The sequence below is a fragment of the Pagrus pagrus genome, assembly GCF_965226575.1.
Source record: "Pagrus pagrus genome assembly, chromosome: 7".
Taxonomy (NCBI): domain Eukaryota; kingdom Metazoa; phylum Chordata; class Actinopteri; order Spariformes; family Sparidae; genus Pagrus; species Pagrus pagrus.
The window spans coordinates 8,876,372-8,903,938 of NC_140191.1; the positions used below are offsets into that span (position 1 = coordinate 8,876,372).

Consider the following 27,567-nt stretch of genomic DNA (forward strand, 5'->3'; position numbering starts at 1 on the left):
ATTTACTCAAAGGCACGACAGGTAAAGAAGATGTCAACAGAATAAAGAGCTGCAGAGAGTAATTCATATGTCAAAGGATATGCTTATTATAAATGGCAGATGCATTTAAAAAAATATGATATTATTATATTATAGCTTGTCAAAACTTGAAGGAGAAGCCAACATCAAAGAAAGTCTTTCTACAATATAAAATGTCTGATATCCCTTCATATCCTGGCCTCTGGCTCATGTCATGCCAGATTTACTGTAAACACGAGCTGCAGACGGAGGGAAAACATGAACATGAACCTCCGAGTCCAACTAAGATGTGTGGGGATTTTCTGTGCTATGAGATCGCAGAGTTTATTTCACAACTTGCACTCACAAAACTGACAATTCTGGCTGCAAACACTGCTTTAAGCAAGGTAAAGCCAGCACTTCAAAGCAACGCTAGGGTTGCAACCGTATGAACATTATGTCATCATCTCAAAATGAATCATTTTCACGGTATTACACATTAATATTATTTATTATTATTAGTTTTTTAAAGATAAATCAAGATAAATCTACTTTTTTATTACCAAAATTGAGTTATCCATGTTAAACCCCTGTAAGTTGTTTTTCTACCATCCTCCACTTCTTTCACTTGTTTCCTGCAAAGTGACCTGAATGTGCCATTACATGCAGCTGATATCACAGTCCGTTTTCCTCACAGTGACCCATACATTGAGCGTATGATATCCTCTGTGTCTGTGAGGTGCAGATTAAATAAAAAAACATCCAACAGGGAATAAATGTTTGCCACAGTCACACTGACTCTGGCATTTATTCATAATGTATGCAAGTAAAAGCACAGAGCAGGCATGAATTGTGAATAAGCATCAATGATTAATAACACACAAGAAGTCGTTCTATGCGTGAGGCAAATATTAATTCCTTGTTGGCTTGCCATACATGTTTCACCTGGTATGTGTACAAACTCATTACATATTTTGTGCTCCAGGTGCTCTGGGAAAGTGCAACCAGACTGATTTGCATAAGTGATCTAAATAAATCCGGCACAGAAGCTGTTGAGGTTTTACGCCTGGCAGTACTTCAGAAATCGTCCTCGGAAAAGTGCTTAAAATGTTCTATTGTCCCAGAGTTTTAAAGGAAACAGCAGCAGGCCCAATTTCACTCTAAGAAATAGAAGACGACACTGACATGAGATGCTTCTGGTGAACCCAGAAGCTGAGGAGTCTTCCAAAAGAAGAGGAACTAATAAAGGTACCCCTCAGCTGCTTTGTCCCAGTAGTTATTCTTAGTCTTACAGTCACTGTTGATGTATGATGAGAAGAGAAGGCCTGGCAACCATAGCTTGTATTGTGTGTTGATATTCCAGAGGCAGGTGTGGCCACTAAAAGCTTAAAAATAACCAGCCCATCCTTCAATACAATGCTGTGGCCTTGAGTGATGCCTTCTTTCCTCACAAGCCCCAGTGTGCTTTTAGTCTCTGTCAGTCAGCACCACTAGACACACTAATGAAAACACACAGACACGAAACCATACAACCATGACAACACAGATAATTATAATACAATGTGGGCTTCTATTAAATTATTTGTGGAGAGAGTAAAAAACAATTCAGTACACAAACAAAATAATACCAGAACACAGACAACACAGATCATTTTCATTTTTGAAAATATTTTTTAAAAAGTGGCCTTTATTCAAGTGCTTGTTTGCAGAGAAAGCTAGAATGGCACTCAGTAGAGCGCACACCTCCACCAAGGCTCAACAAACCCCTTTAGCCGCATCAGATTGTTCTCAATCATAGATGTCAGCTACCTAAATACGCCTGATTTTTTTCATCAACATCCATGCATTACTCCCTAAGATAATAACGAATTCCTGGATCCGTCTCCTGTATCAGGATCTTCTGCACCAAATGGGGTCTATTCTTGGCTGAGACCCATCCTCCGTCCAAGTTTCATGGAAATCCGTTCAGTAGTTTTCGTGTAATCCTGCTGACAAACCAACCAAGCGTCAAACAGACACAGGTGAACACATTACCTCCTTGGTGGAGGTAACAAAAGAAAAACTTTTCAACCTGTCGAGAACTGCAAACACACAAAGTTCTAATGAACTCTGCCAGACAAAGTGCCCTGTTTAATGAAACACAATAGTCGACACGTTAACTAATCAAAGACCACTGCAAAAGGAGGTGAGAAGCAAGAACGGGGAGAATACAAAAAAGGGGATAGCGCAAGGAGCAGTTCAAATCAAGCACGACTTCAACTACTAGTACTATAACAACTAATGAGCATACAGTACATATATTAGCCTTTTAGTATGCTTGTTGCTCAGGCAACATAACAACCATGTAAAGCTAAGGCTTATGGGATGTCATTAGCTTGATCATAAAGTGTGGACCACTGATACAAGGTACAAAGTATAAGGTCAATTCATTATTATTATTATTATTATCATCATGTTGGCACTTCATAAAAAAAAAAACAGGGATCATCAAAGTTATTTTGAAAGTCTGGTTGGCATAAAACTTTCACAATCTTATACCAAACTCTGACCTTTGGGTGACAAGAGACAGACAAGTATTTAAGTCAAATGTATTTATAAAATTTGTATTTAATTAATGCATTTTGCTAATCCCTGGAATTATGCTGCTTGCCGGACATCACATACGAGTTATATGCAAATATGTTTATGCCAAAAAAGGAGAGCAATACAAGAAAGGCAGGAGATATGGAAGAGCAGTAAAAGGTGGAGACAAAGAACTCTAAAAGTAGAATGAAAGGTTGGTAGGGCAGGCAGTCTCAGGTGTTACCACCACCATTATTAACCTCTTGCTTTTTAAAAAACAGAGTCCAAGGTCAGATTTTTAATAAGGTAAAATCAAAGGATCTCACTCTGAGACTATCTCTAGTCAACAGCTGTCTCACTGTGTCTTCCATTTCCTTTCTCGCTGTGTCTTCCTCTCAGCCCTCTGTCTCCTCAGTCTTCCCACTTGTCATTTCTCTGCCTTTAATTTTGGATTCTTTGTACCCAGGTGGGATGGTGCTGAGAGGCCTGAAATAAATATATATTTCTTTTAGTGACAGTTATTGAGCAGACGTTGTAGTTCCACCGCAGCCGGTTGTTCTCCTGAGGCCGTTCCAGCTGTTCCTTTCAGCTGCTCGGGTCATTTGGTCCAGCCTCTCTCATTGCACGGGGAGCTCTTGTATCATCTCTTAGCCGCTTGTCCTCGGAGCTGTCTGTAAATCTGACTGATGGAAGTGATCTGTGTGTGTGTGTGTGTGTGTGTGTGTGTGTGTGCCTGTGTCGCCAATTAGGACTGAGTGTAATGTTGAATGTGTGTGTGTGCATGTGTGTGTACAGGGGAGGTGTCATTGGTCTATATTTACCAACTTAAGAATGAGACAGCATTGTGTTGTCCACATTCTTGGCACCGAAGGACACTTTGTGTTCAGGGTCACCCTTTACCACTACATCAAGAGAGAGGAGAGAGGTAGGGAGGACACAGACAGACAGTGAGAGGTTATACCGAGAGGTGAGACAGCATTTTGAACAAGATCTTCAAGGAGAGAGACAGACAGGCAGACAGAAAAGGAAGTGGGATATATCCGTCCTACAGATCTCTGACACCCAGAGGACTTCACCTGTTTCTTTAAAGAAAGCGTGAGTGGGATTTCCTTTACTCAGCCTTCATCTAAATCTAGCAGAAATGGAACACAGCTTTTTGGGTGACCGGTTACTGACGCTTAAGACTGTGTGATGACCCTCATTGAAATATAAAACCACAACAATAAGCAGGAGTAAAATGCACACTGCCTCAATAATGCTGTTAATTATTATTCTTTGTTTTGTCAGAAAGGTTCCTTTCCTCTTGAGAGTCTTTTCTTGTTTCTTCAGCTAGTTGAACTTCTTAATGGTCTCGTCTTTTGATGGCCTCAGTGGATGTGGCTTTTAATTACTCTCTAGGGAGCAAGCTCCTGTAGCGTTCAGACAAATCCTTCCCCTTCGACGAGTAGAATAGTAAATTACTCTTCCCCTTGTTCCTCTGTTGATACAGTTTTTTTTTATAATCAGAGACTTGGAAACTGAGCTCTCAATTCACTCCAGAGACTAATAGCTAAAATGTGTGCAGCAAAGAGCGCTGCCTTGCTTTTGCTCCCATCCCTCCAGGGGCCTAGGATCCAGGCCTGCCCATGGAGACTGATCAATTTTAATGTGCCAGAGGTCGACCTTTCATTAGCAGTGTTCAAACAAAGCCCCTTTCTTTCACAACAGTGAGCCACAAAAAGAGCAACAGGGGAATCAGCTGGCCCGCTAGCCTATTAGCCTGTTAGCTAACGCACTGCTGTTTTCCACAATGTAATTGAAGGAGATGAGGGGAAATAACACATTACGCTTGTTTATTGCGTTAACACAGGTGGTTGCTATTGGGACTGGGTGAATGAAGCTATCACTCAGGTGCGACCTGATTCTGTTTGTTGGGTGCGTTCTGCATTCACTTCCCCAGAGCAGCCGCATGATTAATGATGGGCAGGGTGTGGGCAGCAGCATGGCGGACCTCAGCTGATGAATTATTAGTGGCTCAGCGACCCACAAAGGGGTTATTCATCCAATGTGGGACTGTAATACACCTTTTCTACAAATCTATGCCTAAAACCACACTGGAAAATGAAAAAAAGGCAAAAAAATAGGAACACAGAAGACTTATGGTCATAAAATATGACTGCTGGCATTTTACTTTAAACGCTGAAATGATTCATCCAAAATTCATCTGGAAAAAAACATGCCAAAAATATGACTGATTCCAGCTATTTGCTGTCTTTTGTGGTCTCCTATGACAGTAAACTGAATTGTTCATTGTCAACTTTTAAATGAATTGCCAATAATTTTGATAATCAATTCATAAGTGAGTAATTTTATATGAAAAAAAGTAAAACTTCTCGAATTCCAGCTTCTTAAATGTGATATTTACTGGTTTCTAAACTCATCTATGACAGCAAACGGAGTATCTTTGGGTTGTGGGAAAAACAAGACATTTGAATAGGTCATCTTGGGCTTTAGGAAACAATGATAGCCAATTTTCACAATTTTCTTACACTTTATAGAGCGGACAACTAATAGCTTTCTTGAGAGTATAATTGACATATTCATTTTTAGGGCTGCAACTGTCATTTATTTTCATTGACTGATTAATATCTTTGTTTGGGCAGAGGATGAAAGAAAACAAGACGTGAAAATGTCACCTTGGGCTCTAGGAAAATACTATTGTATTTCTCATCATTTTCTGACATTTTGTAGATCAAACTTTAATTGAAAAGATAATTGACAGAATAATCAATGAAAACAATCACAAGTTGCAGCCCTATACTTTGTAAGTTCAGTATTTTCTAAAATGTTTTTAAAAAACAGCTGCATATTAAGTGCAAACTATTCAATTTCAGACACCAATTTTCATCCCCAAAGTGCATAAATGACATTTTGAATCGAAACCCACTTAAGGTAGGTGTGTATGGCGCTCCATGGCAAATGGAAGTCATGAGGCTGACAAGTTTGATCCATGAATCTTTTGATCGAGGAGGTAACTGCAGAAAATATTGATTCAGAAACATTAATGTTAGTCGCACTCCATTGTGTATTTGGGTTGCCACCTCCCAACACACTTATCTTAGATATCAGGAGACTCATCTATCAGAGGACCAAATGGTGCAGGTGGCATTTTGCATATACTCAGCACACCCCTTGGGGTCAATTATATAAGAAAACTACTAGAAATGTAACTAAGGTAAGGTCCTGTCTGAATACAAAGCAGTTATGTCTAAGGCTTAAGTGTCTACAGAGTAAAGAGGCTTTCATTTGGTAACTTATCTGCACTCAATATGAAACATACAGCTGTAAGTTGCTCCAGATACGAGTGTCTGTTGACTGCTCACATATATAATGTAGTTGTGTTCCAGACCGAGGCTACAGTGTCTTTTGTGTCTGACTGACTCTCACTGACTCTGTATGGCACTGCCTCCTACACACCTCTGCATCCTCACTCCGAGCTTACCCTCCCTATACAGGTGCCAGTTGGGGGGTTACCATGGAAACCAGGATGGTGATGCGGCGAGAGCAGGAGGAGCAGTCGTCCCAGATGTCTCACAGCATGCAGCTGTCCTCCCAGATCAAGAAGAAGACCTTCACTTCCAGGTGCAAACATGTTCTCTTGACAACAGTAGTGCAAGTTCAAAAGGATAAATGGAAGCGTGGAAGTTTTCAGATCATTTACTTAAATGTACTAAAAGGGGTTTTCAACTGGTAATGTCTCAATTAGTATTATAGTTAATCCCTAATGCCCTTCAGCGAGTTGGATTCCGACTTCTCTGGGTTGGATAAGTCATAAAATGAATACTGTTTTTATGGTGGACTGCTGAAGATTAATTGAGGCGTCCTCAGCCTGAGGAAAGAAGCAGCTGTGTAGTCTTGTGTTAGGGTATGGCACATAAACGTTGAGTTTATTTCGCCATTGTCATATTACAGATATTGATCTTACATAGCCACAAACTGATACATCACCTCATGGCTAGCCATCTGCAAACAGCTGTTTTTAAAATTACAGAATATTATTAAAATGCTTGGTACAAATACACACGCTAGCCAGATGAACAGAGCCGTAAGATGGAATACAGTGATGCTCATACCGGTTTTGGTAACGGGCTGCCAGAATCAAGAAATATTAAAAGTCCCTTGTAGCAACTTTAAAGATATAATATGTAACATTTCTGCGGTAAAATGACTACAATGACTAGACCTTAGTTATATATGTTGTTGAGTTGTGTTAATATATATAAATATAATAGATACATAGATTAAATTCCTGGGGACTGAGACTGTTTTGAACTAAACCTACACTCACAAAAACTTTTATATGTATCAGAGAAAAGTTTTTACAGTTTCTGCCCTAAATGTAAACTTTTATAAATAATAAAGTGGGTACATGTGTATTGTACAATGTTGCCTAATGTGTGTTAAGCTGTCCTGATTGATCACAGCTGATTTGTTTTTTCAGTTGCAGGATGATATAAAGTATTTATTAAAGAGAAACGTATGGCAGGATGGTTATTCTGAGTTCAATGACACATTAAATCCACTCAAGTATACCCTGGGGTACTCATGGTAGCTGCTAGCGCAACAAATCCACATACAGTATTCACAAACACACATCGCTGAGACCCTCTCAACCACTGTCTGGCTCTAGTATTAAGGGGATACTCCAGATATACTACACAACAAACACACACAAATCACAAACTACCTCAAGCTTATGCATGAGCACCATGTTTGTCAATGTGTCAAAGATGTTATATTGCAGTGTTCCCTGCTATAGCTAAATCTAACTTCATATGACAAGAGTTTTCAGCATGTTTCAGAACTAAAGTTACACATGAACACTGGACCATACACACACTACTATGTGTAGTTGGCAATTAAATAAATGAAGACAACTTTGTGTGCAGCTGCAGGTCAAATTCTTCGTGGTTAGTTAGTGTTACTGCTGCATGCAAATGATCAGGTAAATGGGAGGTGTTCCAGTCAACCTGTGGCTTGGAAGACAAAATAAACAGCAGCAAATGTGGCTTCAATATTGCAAACACCACAACAGCTCTATTAATAAGCTAGAATAATGACGTGCCCAATTAAAAAAAGGAGACAGGCAGCAGCATTAGCTTTTATTGTCAGCTTGATGAATGACCTGGAGTGAAATATGAGATAAAATGGTTTTGTCAAAGTTAATGACTAGAGCTGCAACGATTAATTGATTCGTCGATCAAATTAAATTTAACCCCCAACTATTTTGAAAATCAATTAATCGTTTCCATCATTTTTCAAACAAAAACAATGTTTTTTGTCATTTATAACAGTGAAAAGAGAGTCTTTGGGGTTTATGACTGTTGGTTGGACAAAAGAAGCAATTTGAAGATGTCACTTTGAGCTCTGGTAAATTGCAATGAGCATTTTTCTTTTCTAAAAGAGTAATCGTGAAAATAATCGGCTAATAAATCAATTGTAAAAAATAACAGTTACATGCACCATATAACAGCATTATAATGAAGTACAGAGTGCTTCAGAGATGTCCTGGTCTACAAATCTTGATCTCCAGGTGTAGGAAAACGTGTGTTTGGTACAGAGCCAAACAAATGTCACATCATCATGACCCAGATAAGTTGGAATCTGACCGGTGGCGTGACATTAAGAAAAGCAACAGTATACAAAAATAGCCAATCTTCTCGCTGATGGTCTTGTTTGTGTATGTGGGTCATATAGAGGCATCAGAATTCCAATCAGACTGTTTCAAAACCAGTTAAAAACTCCTTGTAGTACATTTCAGATTCACCCACAAATTCTGGGTTAGAATACAAGTGTTACATAAGTAAAATATCCAAACAAGCCAATTCCATTATACTATGAAAGAGAAAATAAAAATAAAAAACAGGCAGTGCTCCCAGATGACTCCAGTGAAATCTAATAGAAAATCACTTCTGGTCCTGCCCTAATAGTCTCAAGTCAAATTTGCCTTCATTTTCACAACCCCCCACTGCTGTAGTGAGTTATTAAATTAGGCTAAGCTGTTGGTCTGCAATCCCCATTGTAGAATAAAGGGAATTGGACCAATTTTCTCCATAGGGATGATGAAAATAATAATTCCATCAAGCTTTAGTTCAGTCAAATTTAAGAGTTTATCTCTCTTTCAGGTGCAATAAGGGGCATTGTGAAATGTATACTTAGAACATCCTCAGTGGGAATGCACTCAAATGTATCTTCATGTAGATTGAACAAAGTGTCCACTGGGAGGTTTAACATAACAACACTAAGGAGAACAGTTTTTCCCACAAAGTATAGTTTTTCTTGTTAGTACAATAGGCATAGGAACATTTTCAGTAAAAGTTGTTGAGATGCATACAACAGTGAGGACAGATCATCCAATGCCTCTCAGAGACTTTTTTTTTCTCCTAGTCACACCAAGTTAATATTTTGAGGAAGCTTGTTGTTTATAAACACATAAAGTCACAACTTCATTCTCCTGCACACAGCAGCAGTATCAGCTCTGTCCAATGTGTTTGTTTGCTTGCGTGCGTGCACATGCCTGTTCCTGTTTGCATGCCATCAGTGTTTCTCCCTCTGTGTGTATGTATCTGTGGGCTGTACTTGAGCGATACTGCCCAGCCGCAGGCACTGCATTACATTATTCAACGGCCCAAGCTTCTCAGTACACACTCAAAGGGAACCTAAACAAAGGAAAAAGAGAAAAATAAGACAGCAAAAGCAGAAGTTGTCCTCTGAGCGCCATGAAATGGGGAAATTTCCCAGCTTGCAAACAAAAGAAAACGAGAAGTCATGTCAATTTGCATTGCTATTTGTAAGATGGCTTGTTCAAAGTACCGCCTGGGGCTAGATGTTAACAGCAACGGTAGTTGGGGATTGTTTTAAACACACACCTGGTTAAACATACTGTCCTTGCAGACAATCTTCAAGATTTTTTTTTTTTCATTTATCCTTTTCAAAAGGAGCGGTGTTGTACATCACAGTGGTAATGTACTTGAACATTGGGCAAAACTATGCTGTAATTACAGATCTATGATGCGGCTGCACATGTTGTTCCAGTTTTTAATACAACAATAACTTTGGAGGGCCCAGTTCTACAGTGTCTTGACTTTTGAAAGATTTATTCTGATTCCCAGTATCAGACAAATGCATATGGACTCATCTCGAGGACAATGAGCCAAGAACTTGCACAACTACATTATATGAAGTATGTCAGTTATCTGCACTGAAAATTTGGTTTTCTGCATGTGAACCATGTCAGGCTTCCTCTATGCTTACATGAAACAATTTATCTAAACAGTCATGCTGAACTTGCACAATATCAGCTGCAACAAATAGGATGTGAAATAGGATGTGGTTGTAAGTTCAGATAAATCTCATCTCATCTCATTAGTGAAATAATAAAATGTAAATTGTAACTATATATATATATATATGATTCACGATTAGTGGGAATTTTTAACATAACAACTTTTATTTTCATGGAAAAACTATTAAAATCACCGCGATGTGACATTTTTTGGGGTCTGTACCAAAAAACATTTTTTATTATATCTGGAGAACAAGATCTGTGGGCCAGTGCAGCTTTAGAGTACTTCATTAAAATGCTGTTTGGTCACATATTTTACATTTATCAAAAAAGAGCAGCAACTGTGATTTTAATATTCCTCTTGGCCATATTGCAATCTGATAATATTACGCTTAATGTGCAGCCCTAATCTAAAAACACATGAAAAACAAGCAAAGTGCTAAAACTTATGATATCCTCTTACTGTGTTTGTAATTACTCTTGTTAAAAGAGCAACAGTCATCTGTGGATAAAAGTAGAGTAAAATTAATGCTTCTCTTGTTACAAAGATGCCTTTCAGCGTCATTGCCTCAAGTGACCTTGTTGCTAAGAACAAACGCTTCCTCCTGTTTATGGGGGTGCATGTAGAAAAGGTCAGCCCAGTTTATTGTTGGTTTAAATGGAGAGCTTATACTTTAGTGTAGGCTTACACATTTGTGTCTATTGTCTGTGTGAGTGCGTGACTATGAACCCATGATGAAGAGATTACTTCAAGTGCCTATACAGTAAGAGCAGCAACTAGCAGTGCTTCTAATTTAGGATCACTTCACTGTATACTGTATGTGTCCAGTAACTGCTCTGTATGTTTGGTTCATCAACTGCAACACAAGCAGCTCTACCACCAGTTAACACGGATGCGGATTAAAAACTGAACATCGCAGATGATTGCATGCTATGATGATGAACAAGTAAAATTGTGCCATGAACAACCCATTGGCTCGTATCCAAAAAGCCTTTGGCTCATAAACACCACACTGTGCTCACATCAGCAGCCCCATGTTCCTCCTGATTATGTAAGCTCCCTATAGACAATAGCATGTGTGTTTGCACACCAGTGAGTAAAAGGGGAACACGCAGAGCAGAAGCAGCTGATGATGGTCCTAACATTTCTCGCACATGAGAGATAACAGGTCACACACTCCCCTGATTATGTAGCTAGATTAAGCTTTGCACCCCATATGGGAGGCACCTAGTAGAAAAATCAGCCAAAAACAGTGGGTTACAGTTCAGTAGAGAGTGTTAAACATTGCACCATGTGTTCCTGAGAGAAACCCAGTTTCCCTGCAGCAGTGTAATGCAAAACACTGATCAGCTCTGACAGCACTACCGTCATATCTGTTAACTGTTTTTTAGTACATTGAGAGCGACTTAAAGGTCCAGTGTGTAGGATTGTTGGGGCCCCATCAGCAGAAATGGAATACAGTTTTGATAATTGTATCATTCATTAGTGCATAATTACCTGAAACTGAGAAGCGTTGTGTTTTCGTTACTTTAGCATGAGCCTTCTATATCTACAGAGGGAGCAGGTCCTCCTTCTCAGAGTTCGCCATGTTGCACCGCAATGTTTTTACAGTGGCCCAGAACAGACAAACCAAATACTGGTTCTAGAGAAGGCCCTTTGCATTTTTGGTCAGATTTTTTTTGTTGTTTCTCCTATAAGCTTGGTGAGATGAGATGTATGTAACTTAACCGCTAGATGCCACTAAATCAAACACATTGGTCTTTCCAATCTCAACTTCGCTAAAAACACGAAAGGTCCTCTAGAGCCCGTAATTGGTTTATAAAGGGCTGACGTGAATGCTTCAAAACTTCTACTGTTGCCATGGTAATCAACATCCAAGTTGGTATTCGAATGCTTTGGGGGTTATTTTTTTTGGAGCAGAAGGAGGAAGGAGTTGCTTCGTCAGCTGTACCAAAAAAAGAGGCAAAAGATTGATAAAGAGTGAGGAATGGCGCTCCTCTATGACATTTAATGCGAATGCAGAGATTAATAACTGCAGTATCTCTGAGACGAAACCATTCTCGCAAGGGTCCACAATTTCGATCCAGCAAGCATGGGGCCGTGACAAGCGCGAGCACAACCCTCACTACGCATGTGCAACTGCTCAACACTCGCTCACTAGTCGAGTTGACTGTTGAGACTTTGGAGGCGGGGATGGAATAGGCAGTGGCTTTCATTAGACCCATAATTACATTAAAAGCAAAGTATAGAAGTATGTAATGACTGTCAATTTCAGGAAAGCATAGTTTCATCCACAACCTCCCACTACCATCTTGATGCTCTGAAGCCCAAGCCCAAAAAAACTGTGATCAGGACAGCTTTTCTTCTATATTCTATGAATATTATATTCCATTTCTCCCTAAATGATACACTGGACCCTTACAACTGTAGTCAAACTCATTGAAAATATGCACATGAAGCAGTTTTGCAAGCTGTCATCTTGTTATTAATTCTCATATCTTGTTTGTCAAGGGAAGATATATAATACATTACAATATATTTACAAAAAAAATGTTTTTATTCTAATACGAGCTGAATTCCATTGTCATATTCAAAAAAACACTGTAATGTGTGTTTATACTGATCAGTGACAAATCTGCTATGCAACACAATGAACCATCCTGAGCTGCACAGATTGACAGAGGGTATTAGTGCGACAAACAATACTGACATTGTGTTTCAAAGAGGGTTTGTCTTTCACAGATTCTCACTTCTTTGCAGTTAATGTTGTTTTGTTTGATTTTGGTTTGTCATTGTTTACCTTGCAAGTTCTTTACAGGAGGAAGAGGACACAGAAACTATCCATTAAAGCCATTTTCAATCTGGAGATAAGATAAGAGTTGCCAGTTTAAACTGAATCCCTGGAGTGCTTGAATAAATGTATACACTGTTTGCCTACATTAGCAGAGCTCTCTCTGACGTGTGGCCACCTCTGCTGTTCAGACTGAGCATAGGAGAGCCACTGCTGCTTTCTAGTGGCAGAGGAGAATAATGATCTGATGAACTTGAGAATGGATAATGTGCCATAAACCATGACAAAATGAATAGGCATGCTAATAGGAACACTTAATCCTTCCATCAACAGAATAAATAGCTGTGAAGGATGACAAGGGAAAATATCTATTTTGTAATCTTTCACCTGTGTCATTTGATGATATGCAAGATATCTCGTTTTAATCAGGCTGTTGTATTTTTCCAACCTTCTCTGAATACAACAGAGATGAGGAAGCCTCCTACTCTGACTTCTATCCTATCATCCCTGGTGACCTGATGTCTGTCAAGGAGATCCTGAACATGGACAACATCCCACGCCACAGGACATGGTGAGATATGCGATCTAGCCAGATGTTTATGTTGATCATATACAAGTCATTTTATATTACAATATCAAAATGCAATACATTTATGGAAAAGTCCCATGTCCCATGTCTCCTCACATCAATGCATTTATTTGCAACATTGCCAACAACGGCCTCGCCCAGCTCCCGTGCTTTTTCCCATCCCACCACTGCTCCCCACCAGCATATCCTGCTAGGTCCCCTGGTCCAAAGCACCTGTGCTAGTGGTATAAACACCAACACTCCGGACGGCTCCACACTAGGACCGCTAGCTGCATGGCTAACATGACTAAATAAGTTAACAGCAGCTACAATGCTACTATGCTGCCCCCTTTTGCTTGGAGTATGAATTTCAGAAGTTGGCAAATTCTTACATACTGCACCTTTAATCAGAAAATTGCAGCTTCTGTGATTTGGATGTTGCACTTGGCCATATTGTGAATTTAATCATACTTTAATTAGTATTAATTGTGAAGCCCTGGTGACATAGCAAACTCTTGGTTAACAAATGTAGTTTGTTTCACAGTACTGTTATATCACTCATCCTTAACAAGAATAGAGTTATTGGCAGTACTGAGTACATATCTGGCTCACTGAAACAACAAACTACTACATTTGGCACACCTCATTTTTCCCAAAACACATTCATTAAATTCAAATTCAGATCTTTTCCATCTCTCACGCATGGCTCATAGGATTTTCTGATATTTTTATGGACCAAAAAAATTAAGTGATCAAGAAAATAATCTGTAGATTCATTAACAATCACAAAATCATTATTAGTTGACACCACAGGGAGAAATGTAAATCCTGTCCATCTGCAGCTCTCAGCTTGGGCACATTATGTTTGCTTCTTATTTTGGATTGGAGTCTTTTGTAGGTACAAAATGGCAGTCACTGTGGTCGAGTCTCTTCTTTGCATACTGAATCAAAGACTGGAAGCAAGCCTCCACTTTTCTCCAGAGGACTTCCTTCCTGGATGATCTGCGCTTGTCGTAAAACTCTGCCTCTCCATCAGTAGTCAATGCCACATCCTCTCTCTCTCTCTCTCTCTCTCTCTCTCCACTTTATTTGAGAATGTGGAGTGGGTCAAGTTTCACTGGTTCTTTGCCCTACAAGCCGTTGAAACCATAAGAGCTTTTATGCCAACAGAGACTCAATAAAACAACAGAAATCAGGGCTCTTTCTTCACTCATCTGTCTGTTAAAGGCCAGCTGGGAGCATCTCCCATTTCAAGGATGTCATGAAGCCAATAAGCAATAACCATTCAACTGAGTCATACAGTGGAACTTTAATATTTGTATTTTTGTTCTGAAAGAGAAGAAGGAGCTTCACATCCTATTGGAAGAAAGTATAGCTGAAAGGATTACGCAGTAATTCAACTGTTTTGATAATCAATTGATTTTTAAGTAATTCTTCAATATCAATATTGTATCGTAATTACAATATGAAACTATATTTGTCTTGTGAACATTGTTATATGGCATAAGTGCAAGCGTCTTGCATTAAAATAAACTGAATATATTTGGTCCTGGACTGTTGGTTAGACAAAAAAATTAATTTCAAAGACATCACCAGGGGCTCTAGTTCATTTTGTAACTATTTTCTGTAATATTAAAGACTAAATCTATAATCAATTAAGAAGAAAATAAATGGCAGATTAATCACTAGTGAAGTGTTAGTTGCAGCCCGGGAAAAAAGTTATAAAGACAATCAACCCCAATTACAAACATCAAACATGAGGTTTCTGTAAGTGGCAAAAGACAACTTTTCCACCCTCGTGTTTCCAAGTGGTATTATTGTTGGCAGCACTGTTGCAAAGACAACTGGATCATTTAGTTGCAAAAAACAACAAAACAGGACAAAACGGGAGTTTATTCAATCATTTAGTCTATCATGGAGATGAATCACTAGTTGGCTTCCTTTTAACCAGGCGGCCGGGTGCCAGGTGGCAGACAAAATTATGTAGTGATAGTGAGGTTTATTAGTGAGTCAGAACGCGAGAGGATTTTGTCGATGACATGTGTGAGCCATCTTTTACTTTTTTTTTTAAGTGTCTTATGATTGTGTTGCCAGGACCGGATTACTGCTCAGCTGTCATGGAGAGGATGTCGTATATCTAAAAATAAGAGAGGTTTAGGTCACCAAGAACAGGATGCAAGGGGATTGTTGCCTCCTGTGTTGAGATTTGCTTTACCAGAATCCCTTTTCTACTGTAGGGGCAGCTCGCCGTGTCTGGGTCATGTAGTATCTGTGTTGGGACTAAATACCACTTTCACTTTTAGAGGCTTAGTGGCAGCCTGTTTCTTGTTCTTACATCCATCCAGAAATTGATTCCACTCTTGTTTCAAAAAGGATTTTACATCTCTAAGTATATGGACTTCTTCATCAATGCTAAAAATAACAGATATTTTCTTCTTTAAGCCATGAGCGGAAGCTTTGGCTGGCAGTTGGCTGGCCACAGTGAATAAATGGATGGACAGAGGTCACAATGAGTATTCAAGGAGAAGATGGGTAATACTAGAGGACTGAGGTGCCAAGAAGGGAGAGTGAAAAAGGGGGGAAGTCATTGAGGGTGCAATCACACCCTTTTGTAAGACAAAACACATCTGACAGTAATGAGCCTCAGCTGCAGCGATGTGGCCCTGCCAACTTGGCAACTCATTAGGTGCCCTCTCCCATGCCACGACCACAAAACTCCAACACATCTACGAGTTTCTTCTATCCTCTCAGCCAAATATGTTCAGCTTATTTCACCTTCATATTTTCCCACCTGTAAAAGCCCTCTACCTCTTAAATTAGCAAGGTCGATTCCCTCTGAAGTGCTAATTCTCTCAATTGAACCTCAATTCCTGACAAATCTGACTCCCCTCAGGAGTACTGAGATGAATATGGCGTAGATGGATATTTTAGGATATCTAGTAATGCTGGAGGTGGCTGGCTCCTCCCGGGATAAGAGAGGGAGGACGGAAGGATGAAGTTGAAAGCTCCCGAGGATTGGCACACTATTTCTGGAAGGTCTGAGTGTTGCAAGACGTGGGAGCATGACATTTGTTTTGATTTGTATGGAAATGAACGGGATGGATCTTTGGCAAGTGTGGCTCCAGTTGCACATTACTATCTGAATCACACAATTGTTTCTCTATTATCTCCTCCTCATAGCAAAGGGTAACATGTAAATTTTGCAGCTGACTCATACATGCCTGGTTTGTCTTGGCAAGAGGGGTTTGCAGTTCTTCACACCAATGAGCAATATTAAACTATCCATTTGGAGTAATAATGAAGCCATAAACCCTCTCATACCAACTGACTTGATGTGTTCCAGTGGTTCATTCCCTCAAGGCTTAAAATCTCTGAGCCCAGAGAGATTAAAAGCACTGACAGGCACAAACTCAACTAAACGAGCCTGTGGCAGAAGAAGTCAAAACCATGTTTTTGGGCGCCTGGGAGTGTGAGTGCAAGTGGGTACACACTTGTCAGCATATGCATCTGTGCATCCACGTAGTTATTTGCATATTCATTCATGCCGTTTGTGCATTGCGCTGAATTATCGCAAGCATTTGTAGGGCCATTCATGCTCTAGTGGCCATCAAAGCTCAGAGAAGTGTTTGTGAATATTTAAGATTCTGTCTTCTGTGTTTGTTGTGGCAGTGTGTGTGTGATGTATGATGGTTCAGGATACACTCCCCTCTGGTGATGAGACAGGGGTATTAAAGTGCATTTATAAAGACAGGCAAAATTCATGATTGTGCATGTTTTAGTGCGTATACCTCCATGAGCATGGATGAACTGCATGTGCACCAGATAATGTGTGATTCCATGTACATATGGATATATTCACCCCTACAACCTGCCATACATATTATATTAGACTATGAGAGGGGTTGAATGACATCTGTAAGAGTCTTGTGGTTCGTTGACAGCCTTCACAATAAGCTCAGAGCACAGGTTCAGGAGGTATAGAGCTGATGGGAATTTCACTGTGTTGGTTAAGCTAAAAGCACAGGATTTTCACACAGGAAATTTTTCACTTGTCGATAGGGGTGGAACAAAATTTAAGTACGGCAATATATCGCAAGAGGAGGCGATGCGATTATTGATACACTGCCGCCACTTCCTTTGAACCAGGGCTTCCCAACATTGGGCCTTCCACGCTTCTAGCTAAAATAAAATAATAGTAATATTGTCTCCAATTATGTAGGATCCTTCCCTAATTATTTATTATTTACATAATCTGAGCAGATTCTGTGAAACTGACAACACAATGCAGCGAGTGAACACATAATTCCTGTGCTTTGCCTTCTTAGGGGCAAATTGTTTTCTTTAGTTAGACAGATATCGTGATGTATTGTTAAATGATTGTCTTGCAACATATGTGTGAACTGTGCAAAGATGCGTTTAAGAGGACCTCATCATTGAGTCACATTTCAAGTGTGTGACTTTGTAAAGCATGACCCCTTGTTGCTGATTAGTCGAGTAGAGTACAAACAACAAAATGAATCCAAGATCCACAAGACAGAAAGTTTTGTACTGTTAAGTCATGGTGGGTGACCGCGTCTTTAATGACCCCTAGCTGAGGAGATAAATCAAAACAAGCCTTGAACCCCAGGATCGAGTTATGATACATTCCCTAGTTACCATCCCACCTTGCTGCCCAGACAAAGACAGATAAAGTTTGTTTCTTCTGAGTGAATAGACTATCACAACCACCTGCCATCTTCATAACAACCAACTTGATGAAAGGATGTCACAAAGGCAGCAACACAGTGACAATTGAAATTGTCCACACCTGAAGGAGTCCCGGAGAGGCACACATCATTCAAGAGATTTCAGAGTAGCAGGCAGCACAGCATCTCTCATAGTGATGTGAATAACAGTGGCAGTGAGCCTTGATATTCCACTGAACTTCTCAAAACCTTTGAGCGTGTGTCAGAACGGTGCTCATGTGAAATGACACGTAGGTATAAATGGAGCAGCAAACCACCGACATCATCACTGAGCCTTTTCCACGAAAAAGTGCCAAACATCACGAAAGTAGTGTTTGTCTGCAAATGGACTGAGAGAGAAAGAAATGTTTACGTGCCAAAAAAAAAAAAATCAATGTAAAATTGCTGTTTTGTTTCTGTCATAGGTCGACCTGTGTTTTTACAAAAAAACATGTTCATACCTTTGTCTGAAATGCTGTCTGTACTGTTGTCCCTTCCTCTGACGGATCTCTGAATTGTTTTGACATCCTACTAAAACATTTTTCAAGTGAAGCTAATTACTTCCCGTCTGCTTTTGAAAACATTCTGTGCAGCTGAAATGTGCACATCTAAACAGTGTTATTTATGAAACAGTAATTTAACTGTTACTTCATTTTGTAAGGTTGTATTTCTGTGTTCTGCAGCTGCATTCTGCTTGGCAGAATAACAAAAAAAAAAGTCAGAAAAAACAACAGTCCTGGGTGTATTAAAAATTTACGATGTTCCACTAGGGAAATCCTGAAGGACACTCTGGCTGCTGATGAGGAGTATCACCGAGACAAGTGGACCATGTTTGGGAACGAGCTTGAGAAGGTGGAGATAGGCGTGATCAGGAATCAGCATGTGTTACGCACACGCGTCGACAAAATGGCCCTCCGCATGCAGGTAAAGGTCAAGATTTTGTCTCAGGAATGACCTAACACAAGCAGGGTTATTATAGTTTTGTATTTTCAATTAGTTTTATCTCATTTTATTTTCAATTCCAGAGAGGGTGTACTCATTTTAGTTTTTACAGCTTCTTGTGCATTTTAGCCAACACATTCTGTGAAAAGCTACTATGATTCAGGGCGTCTGACATTAGTTTGTTTAACTGGTGAAGGGCAGCAAAATTGGAAAACATTCAAGGACATTTTTAAACTGTCAAATTACAGTGTGAGGCTGTGGCATAGAGTACATTTTATTTATATAGGACACAGGTCTGTTACTTTGACAATATTTCCTGTTTTATTGTGCATTTGCAATGCACCGTAAAAATTGCTCTGCTTTAAAAAGCACAATCTAAATAAAGAGAAGTGATTAATTCATTAATTTATTAAGCCCATGAATGTGTTTGTGGCATATACAGAAAGTGCAGCCATTATTTCGTCATCAGTTATATTGCTAATATCTGTCAAACACTGAAAACTCTCTATTATCTACTCAGCAGGACACAACCTCTCTGCTTAATTAGAGTTTTAAAAAAATAGCCGGCTGGACTTAAATGAGTAGTTGGCTGTTTGGCTAACAGCAGGCACTTATGGAGAGCTCTTGGTATCACAATATAAACACAACACTCTGCGAAGGCAAATGACTCGCAGTCATGAAGACATCCCAGTCGCAAAAACATATGCATCGTTGCCTCCTCATGGTTGTTATGTTGATAAATTGGAATTTAATTGACAAAGACCAGAGCTAAAGACACATCCTGTATATTTTTATCTTAGTTTGTTTCAGTCACTTTATCTTCATTTCAAGTAACTAAAAAAAATGTTCACACCTTGTTTTACTTTTCAGCTGAATAACCTTGACAAAAAAAAAGGACTGCTTTGTATTGAGCTTTGTCAAAACAATTCAACTTTCACAGCAGAAGAGGAGGAGGAGAGAGAGGAGATGATTTATTGGTATGAAAACTTTCAAAATCTTAGGTTTCAGTGAGAAACACCCATCTAAAACAATATACAACATGTACTTTGCATATATTAGACCTTCATCAGGATACAAGCGGTGGGGGAGGCTGTCTTAAGTAGGGTTGTGGACACCTGGACCAACAAAATTGCCAATTTTGAGGGATGTCCATCTGCGGTGTGGCCTGATTGGGCCACACGAGTCCACAACCCTACTTAAGACAGCCTCCCCCATTGTCTTGAGGGTAACCTGATGAAGGTCTAAGTACGGAAACGTTGTTGTCATTAAACTTAATGGCAAGTGAAGTGGACAGTGTGCGGGAGTCTTTTTCCTGTAGAGAGGATGTTAAAATAAAAACAAGGCTGCATTTGTGACCTGACTGAACCAACTTTGATATATTAGAGATAAAAATATGTGTTTTTCAGTAGTTGGGAGCTGAATATATGCATTTTATCACTTCTTGTTTACTGTGTTATTTTACCAGTGATTAACCACCATCAAATGATCCAGACTATTTAAAGTTTATTTTTCATTTTTGTGTTTGCTCAGTTTGTTTTCTCTCTTACTCTGTTTTAATGACTTGTGAGGCTGAAGAGGATAAATAAAGTTTACTTACTTAATGGATACAGAATATATTTATCAGCACATGACCTTTCATCTTATCTGCAAAATCTGTCTTTTTATCATTTCAAAACTTTGTTTCCCCTGGGTCTCGCCTTGCTCCAGGCAGAAAAGAAGGCATCTGCCCACATGAAGTACCTGGAGCGTCTGAGCCAGAAGGCCCCAGACTTTTCCATCCCTCTGCGGGCTCATACTGTCTGGGAGGGCATGACAGTTAAATTCTCCTGTACCGTCCAGGGCTGTCCACCCCCAAAGGTCATATGGTAAGAACTTTTATCTGCTCCCCATTCTTCTGGCCTCCACTGGCCAACAGTGATTCTTTCTCTAGAAGTTTCTAACAAATTTAGAAACTTCCAAATCTAATAGTTTCTCAGTTGGCTGGAGTGGGTTAGAGCAGAAAAATTATAATATAAAGTTCTAACTTTCAGGTAACAACTACACAAGATGTACAATGATGTTCACTCCTGATAGATCTCACTTTCAGGGCGGCATGTAACAAATATTTTCATTGTGGATTATTCTGTTGATTATTATTATTTTCTCAATGAATCGATGAGTTGTTTGGCTTATTAAATGTCAAATGGTTAAAAAAATTTCGATCAGCATTTCCCAAAGCCAAGATGACATCCTCAAATGTCTTGTTTTGTCCACAACCCAAAGTCATTAAGTTTACACAAGTACATACAAGTTTACTGCACGCACAGTTAATGGGGTCTATTCTGGGCCGAGACCCATCCTCCATCCAAGTTTCATGGAAATCCATTCAGTAGCTTTTGTGTAATCCTGTAGACAAACCAACAAACCAACCAACCATCAATCAAATAGATACTAGTCAAAACGTAACTTCCTTGGCAGCAGCCCTACATCATGAATTCATTACTTATTTATAATGCAGTGAAATACTATTGAATCTGTCATGCGATCATTAGAAGTGTATAGCGTGAGAGGCAAGGAGGTAGGTTAGGTTAGACACCAGTACGTGCAGGTGATTGAATATCAAGATAGACTCAAAGCCTGTGAAAAAAACAGTCATGACTCTACAGTTCTGAGCCCTGACTTGAATATCACCTTCTGTATTAATATGAAATTAACTGTGTTAATTCAGGCAATGTACTTAACTGTCGACCTCGATACTTGAGCTGCTGAGAGATGAGCTGAAGAAGAGACTGTGTGTGCTCAGTATTCATAAACCTGAGCTGAGATCCTGATAACCTGAGGCATGTGGGTTTCACCGGCCGTCACACATGGGAACCATCGAGCCCAATGAGCTGCAAAAGGGCTCCCCTCTAAGGTGTCCAACACAAAACAGAATCAGAGATCAAAGACCCCCTCTGGCTGCTGAAGATTCAGCCAAACCAACATCTGATTAATGAAGGACGTGCATAAGTAATCAGTGTGCCGGATCATGACCCACCCAAGTGAAACCTGTTGTTCACTTTTGCTTTGATGTTCAAAAAGCCAAAACTTTTAACACACACTATTTCTGACTTCCTACCTCAGGTATAAGGACGGTCTGCCACTGAGAATTTCTGACCAACCATGGAATTACAGTCTTCAACAAAAATTTGGTCTTAACACACTGGAGATCAGAAGGTAGGTCACAAGCTCTAAAGGCTAATTAAGGCTGAAAATCTCACAACCCAGAAAACTATGAATATGACGCATGTCTGGATAGCATGACCTTGCCATTGATGACTTGAGAATAATATAAAATATGTAAGAAACTTGTGGCTGACGATAGGAATTTGTGGTGTATGAGATCAATAATGGCTGTCAAACTTAGAAATAAATGCTGGTGCTATTTTGTAAATCTGTTCCATTACCTAAATTCAAAAGAATGAAGATGAATTGAAGATGAACTTAATGTCGTATTTGAGATTAATTCAACAGCCATCTCAACAGAGTTAAGGATGTTACTGCTCAAAAAAAGTGCAATAAAAAGCACAGATTTGTAACACTACGGATACATTTTTATTTCCCTCCAATCTTCAAATTACAACCTTCACAAATACATGAAATTCTTTACCCTTAGGTGCTCTCCTGATGATGCTGGCGAGTATAAAGTGGTAGCCCAGAGTCCCCTGGGTGAAGCTATGACTTTTGGAACACTTGTGGTGAACTGTGAGTAGTTTCCTGTTTTATATCAGCTCCACCTTTCTGGGAACCATTATGGATGGTACAAAGAATGGATACAATGACTGAAATACAAGAGTTCAGTCTCAGGCTCTAAACTGGGGCACTGAGATAATGAATAGGATATCAGTGAAGGAAATCTAAGATGTCAGATTAAAGGCAACTGAACCAATCCAATGAGCAGAATGTCCACAATATGAAGGCTTTTCAAATCTCGTGCACAACACTATACCCTCCTAAAAAACATATTGTAAATTAGTCAGCATTATTAACTGTATTTGACAGGACAGGTCTATTTCAATTCTGCACACACTAATAGAAAACTTTGAATATTGATGGCACTGCCCCCTAGTGACTTTTTGTGTAATTTGTAAGTGCTGTAAGAGGAAATTGTTAATCCTGAACATTAAAACTGATTGATATCTGCGGATCTGAGTAACTACTACAACTACCTCTGCTACTAACTCAGAGTGAAGTCAGTGAAATCTCAGCGAAACCTGCAAAACAACTGCAAGTCCAACAAGGTTTATAGCCAAGCTTAGAGACTGTTAAACATGAAGGAATAACCAAAGGCGACCAAGGGCACTGATCAAACCAGAAATCAAATTACTGAATACACTACAAGCACAGGAGCAACACAACACAGAGAGCAAAACACTACAAGTCCTAATGTCTTTCACAATTCAACACCACTGACAGCAGCAGTAAGAATGAATAAATACTCACCATAAGTCACGGTGCTGAACCTGCTCTGGATATCCATCAGTCATCATCTGTGCTCTTGAAGTTGACTTGGTCGCTCTGGAGGGTTGGCAGCGAGGCCATCTCTTTGTCAAAGTGAGGCTCCTGCTTGTTCAGTGAAAATGAACTTGAGTTGAAACCGTAGGATCATGAAGGATATGTCTTGACAGTTTTTCCAACCTTCCAAGTCTTTGTCCTTACGCTACACCATCACAGGTGAGCGCTTTTAGCTTTTGTTTAAACAGTCTCTGAAAAGTCTCTAAACTGGCGGCACAACCATCATCTTCCTCATGCAAGATTAACGAGCAGCACCTGTCCGATGGGTCCAACATCCGTTAGCCGCTGAAGTGTTAGCTTGCTGGGCATCAGTTCGACTGATTTTCCCCACCCTGCTGCTCCCCTCCGGCCGAATTTTTTCCACAGGTACTTCGACGTCTTACCTCCTTACTGCTAGTGTAGTCTTCGTGTCAGGAGAAGAAATTAATCAAAACTAATATAGGTAATTTTGGTTTAGTTAGCCATTAAGTGAAACAGCGCTAGCAAAGCCTGGCCTGCGCGTGTCCAATTAACCGAAGTCCCGCCCCCTAGCTGGGTTGACAGCTGTTGCTTAGCAACACACAGTAAAAACCTAAAATGGCGACCGATTTTATGCGTCCTGCATTTCAGTCACATACCACTGGAACAAGAAAGGGGTAAGTTTAAAAAGATAAAGTCATATATTTAAGGTGTTCCCATGAAATAAAATGATTCCTGTTTGTATGAGTCAATAAGAGTTTATTCTGTTGTTGGTTAGCTAAACATAATCTTACTTTAAAAGCTAACTGCCTAGAAAAATAACGCTGGCTAATACAGTTTTATGTAATAAAACACGAGCTATTAGGGAAAAAAGACGTACGCCCGCACTGAAGAAAGTGTGCATCTACTCATGGACAAAATGTGGCAAAAACACGAATGATATACCCTCCTGAGCTGTAAAGTTAGCTAGCCTAGTAAGCTAGCCTCTCGTCCATTAGTAACTCCATGCACACTTCCGTTCTGCATTGTGATAAAATGTAGTTCAGTAGAGATTAAATAGTTCCTACAAGAAACTGCTCTCAACAAGGCCTGTGAATGATGATTTCTTGAAAGAGACATTTCTTTTGAGAATTTCAAATGTATTTTTCTGGCGCTGATATCTCCAAAACTCAACAACTCACACCAAAAACAATCTAGGTGAATAAATAGAACTACAGACAAAAGGATTAAAAATATGAATTTTTGATTTGGGGGTTAACTGTACCTTTTAATTTAAGAAATGGTGTCAGCATTACATAGTATATCCCCCAGAAGGCACTGAAGTTATTTAAACTGTGAAATGTCATTGCATGTATTGGTCACGGTTCTTAAATCTCACTGTCAGATTTAAAGGGATCTTAATCAAAATGTTTTTGTGCTTATGATTGGCTAATTTATTGGAATCAGATTTCTTTTCAGATTTCAAATATCAATATTGGCGCTGGATTCAGAATCCATGACAGGCCTAACCATAAAACATGAATTTTACTTTCTCTGCGGGCACACAGACATTCATTTATACCAAGTTTGCTGCCGCTGTCTTGACCAAATTTGATCGCACATCAACACCTCCATTCTCCTACTGCCTCCAATCTTGCCATTGGTCCGATTATATGTATTTGATTTTTTATGAGAAATCCCAAAGGGACAGATTTCTATTTTGGATGCCAATTTCTCCTTTTCTTTCCCATGCACAGTGCACTTTTCTATCCCTATTATGAAAGTTTCTGTATAAATTTCATATTTGGACAAGTATCAACACCAGGCTAAAATGATCAGAAAAACAGATCTCAGCGCGGCACTCATGCATAATGTATTACATCGAGGACAGTGGGTGTAGTTGTGAGTAATAGTCAAATATCTACAGTGAGCATCATTGCCTTACAGCACCATGACAGAAACATTCACAACAATGTGTTTTGGGTTGGGTTTTTTTTGGCGCCTTTTAAATGACCCGCTCTTTCTTGAAAGTTCTTGGTACCTTGTGGTAAAGTTCCCTAACATTGTGGATGAGTTAGATGGTCTGGGCTTTAATGAGGCACTTCAAGGCTTCTCCTTGCCATGTATATTTCACAGGCTTTCTTCAGTTGTTAAAAATAGGTTAAAGGGAATATTAGATGTGACTTGCATTAATGTAGCATTGCCAGGTTTGATTTGTATGATGTGTCTTTGTATGTTGTATTTCTATATTTAACAATATCTTCCTCTGTTTCTGTCTCCATTCTCCCCCTCCCTGCCTTTCTCCAATCTGTCCTGCTCTGCCACCCTGCATTTCAGCATATCAAGGAGCTGTGGCTGGTTCAGAGCACTCGCAGACCCCCGGTAAGTTTCGCGCCAGGGCCTAATGAAAAGTGTCCCCTTTCATTTTCTCTGTCACCCTTTGAAGTTCTTCCCTCCACCGGTAAACGAGGGAGGGCTGGGTGGCTTTGAAGACAGTGACACAACTCTCTGCTCTGCTGTGCATGCTGCACCTCATAAAAAAAGATATGGATGGATTGAAAGCGAGCAGTGGTTTAACAGCATTTGTTTGTCATGGGGGGTTATGTGTCTGTGTGGACATCCATGTCCGTGGATGTACAGGAGTAAGTAAGAGTATTTGTTGGATAGTTGCTGTAGGGAGAGAAAGACTTGCTTCCAATTGAGCAGGAACGACAGTCATGTATATTTCATTTCAGGGACAGCAGGGGATTTATTCTGTTTTGCTCCAAGCTGTGGAGCATCTCATATTGGCTTTGGCACTCTTTGGCCTAGATTAGCCTCCTGCATGTCAGCTGTCATCACCAGAGAGGAAAAACAGCATTGGCCCTTTATTCAAATGCCTAAAATACCCTGTCTAAGTTTTCCAAAAAGAGCCTCTTGTGGCAATGCGTGACAAGGCAGAAGTAGCATGACAATGTATCAGTATGGCAAAATGTCTTAAGGAAGAGGTCAGGGTCAATGGATGGCTCAGGAATGTAGCTGTGACAGGGGAGGCTACTGTCAACCATGTCCTTCCAACTGTCGACATTAATTTCTTTTGGCCATGACTACAATATATTAAATGGGCACTGTGAAACTTCTGTGTTGTGTTGGAAGCCAGTCCACAGTCCAGCAGCATTAAACAAATTGTCTGCAGGCTTGTATAGACAACCAAGAGTCATGTCACATTACAATCTGCTCACTTATGGCCAATAAAAAATGGGTTAATACATGTAAATTGCTACAAATGGTCACAAGTAGAGCCGCATTAAGTGATGCTAATGTGGGTTCTTTGGAAGGTAATGCCGAATGACATAACTTGTTGTTTACTATGGAGGACTTTCATGAGAATGAGAAGCAGTTTTATAACTACGTTTTCGTTTATCATTCCTGTCAGTTAAGATTATAAATATTGTACTCACCAACTTTATTTTTTAGATGTTCGGAAGCAGAGACTGTTAGAGGCTGCTTTACAACAGGGAAAACACACAAGTAGTCAGACAATATAAGTTCACCTTTGACACACATAATCAAAACCACTTACTGGTATTTGGAAATAAAAATGAAGGTGAACCTTTAAAGTTGAATCCTAGTCTTGCAGATATACATTCTGGTTCTTCCGTGTCACATTTAAGTCCCCAGATCTCAGCACTGACATTGGTGAATAAAACAGCTGATGGGCAAAGCTACTTAAACATGAAGTTGTACAAAAATGAATTAAACTGAAGAATAAAGTTGATTCTTTAATCTTAGATTTGGCCTCAAGTCATTAGTAGATAATGAATCAGCTTTTAGAATAAGTTATCATTCTTGCAGACCAAATTAAGATACCTTCAAACATGTATTAACAAATACATAAAAACTGTATAGTAAGTGTGTCTGACAAGGTTTTGCTGAAAAAAAGTATGATAACAACATTAAAATCCTTAAAATGGCAGCTTTTCCTCTTTCCTCATTAAAAATTCCATTTGATATGATGGTGCAAATATTTTTTTCATTTCAAAAGTTTAACTGCTGGACACAAGTTGTCTCTCCACGTCAGTGTAAAATCCATTCTCAGTGTATGTGCCCTTGAAGCTCCAAGTTTCCTCCTGACATAAATCATGCTTGTACGCCCGCTTCTTAAAATCAGATTTTCAATGAGCACAGAGAAAATTTACACTTCCAGCA

The 27,567-nt window shown here is 39.5% G+C and overlaps 1 protein-coding gene and 1 long non-coding RNA gene across 6 annotated transcripts in view; one reads left to right on the plus strand and one right to left on the minus strand.

The window, feature by feature from the left end:
- Positions 1–1,502: 1,502 nt before the first annotated feature.
- LOC311260171 lies at positions 1,503–23,959 on the minus strand. 3 transcript variants are annotated; one of them, XR_014622971.1, is made up of 3 exons: positions 23,371–23,959; positions 2,886–3,045; positions 1,503–1,982 (listed from the first exon to the last, which is right to left on the minus strand). It is a non-coding gene; the product is annotated as an uncharacterized lncRNA (long non-coding RNA). The 3 variants fall into 3 exon arrangements; XR_014622973.1 differs by lacking the exon at positions 1,503–1,982 and adding an exon at positions 3,381–3,461 and having other exon boundaries at positions 2,843–3,045; XR_014622972.1 differs by lacking the exon at positions 1,503–1,982 and having other exon boundaries at positions 2,843–3,045.
- Positions 3,493–27,567, plus strand: part of myom3 (myomesin 3) — a 58,729-nt gene continuing 34,654 nt past the window's right edge. Inside the window, exons 1-8 of one of the 3 annotated variants that reach the window (XM_084357704.1) lie at positions 3,493–3,654; positions 6,054–6,180; positions 13,142–13,246; positions 18,738–18,891; positions 20,617–20,774; positions 22,012–22,104; positions 22,544–22,632; positions 25,717–25,761. In XM_084357704.1, coding sequence (XP_084213830.1) covers positions 6,074–6,180; positions 13,142–13,246; positions 18,738–18,891; positions 20,617–20,774; positions 22,012–22,104; positions 22,544–22,632; positions 25,717–25,761 — 751 coding nt within the window. In that variant the 5' untranslated portion in view covers positions 3,493–3,654; positions 6,054–6,073. Of the gene's footprint in view, positions 3,655–5,719; positions 6,181–12,541; positions 12,612–13,141; positions 13,247–18,737; positions 18,892–20,616; positions 20,775–22,011; positions 22,105–22,543; positions 22,633–25,716; positions 25,762–27,567 lie in introns of those variants that run through there. The other 2 variants (XM_084357705.1, XM_084357706.1) reach the window with 2 other exon arrangements.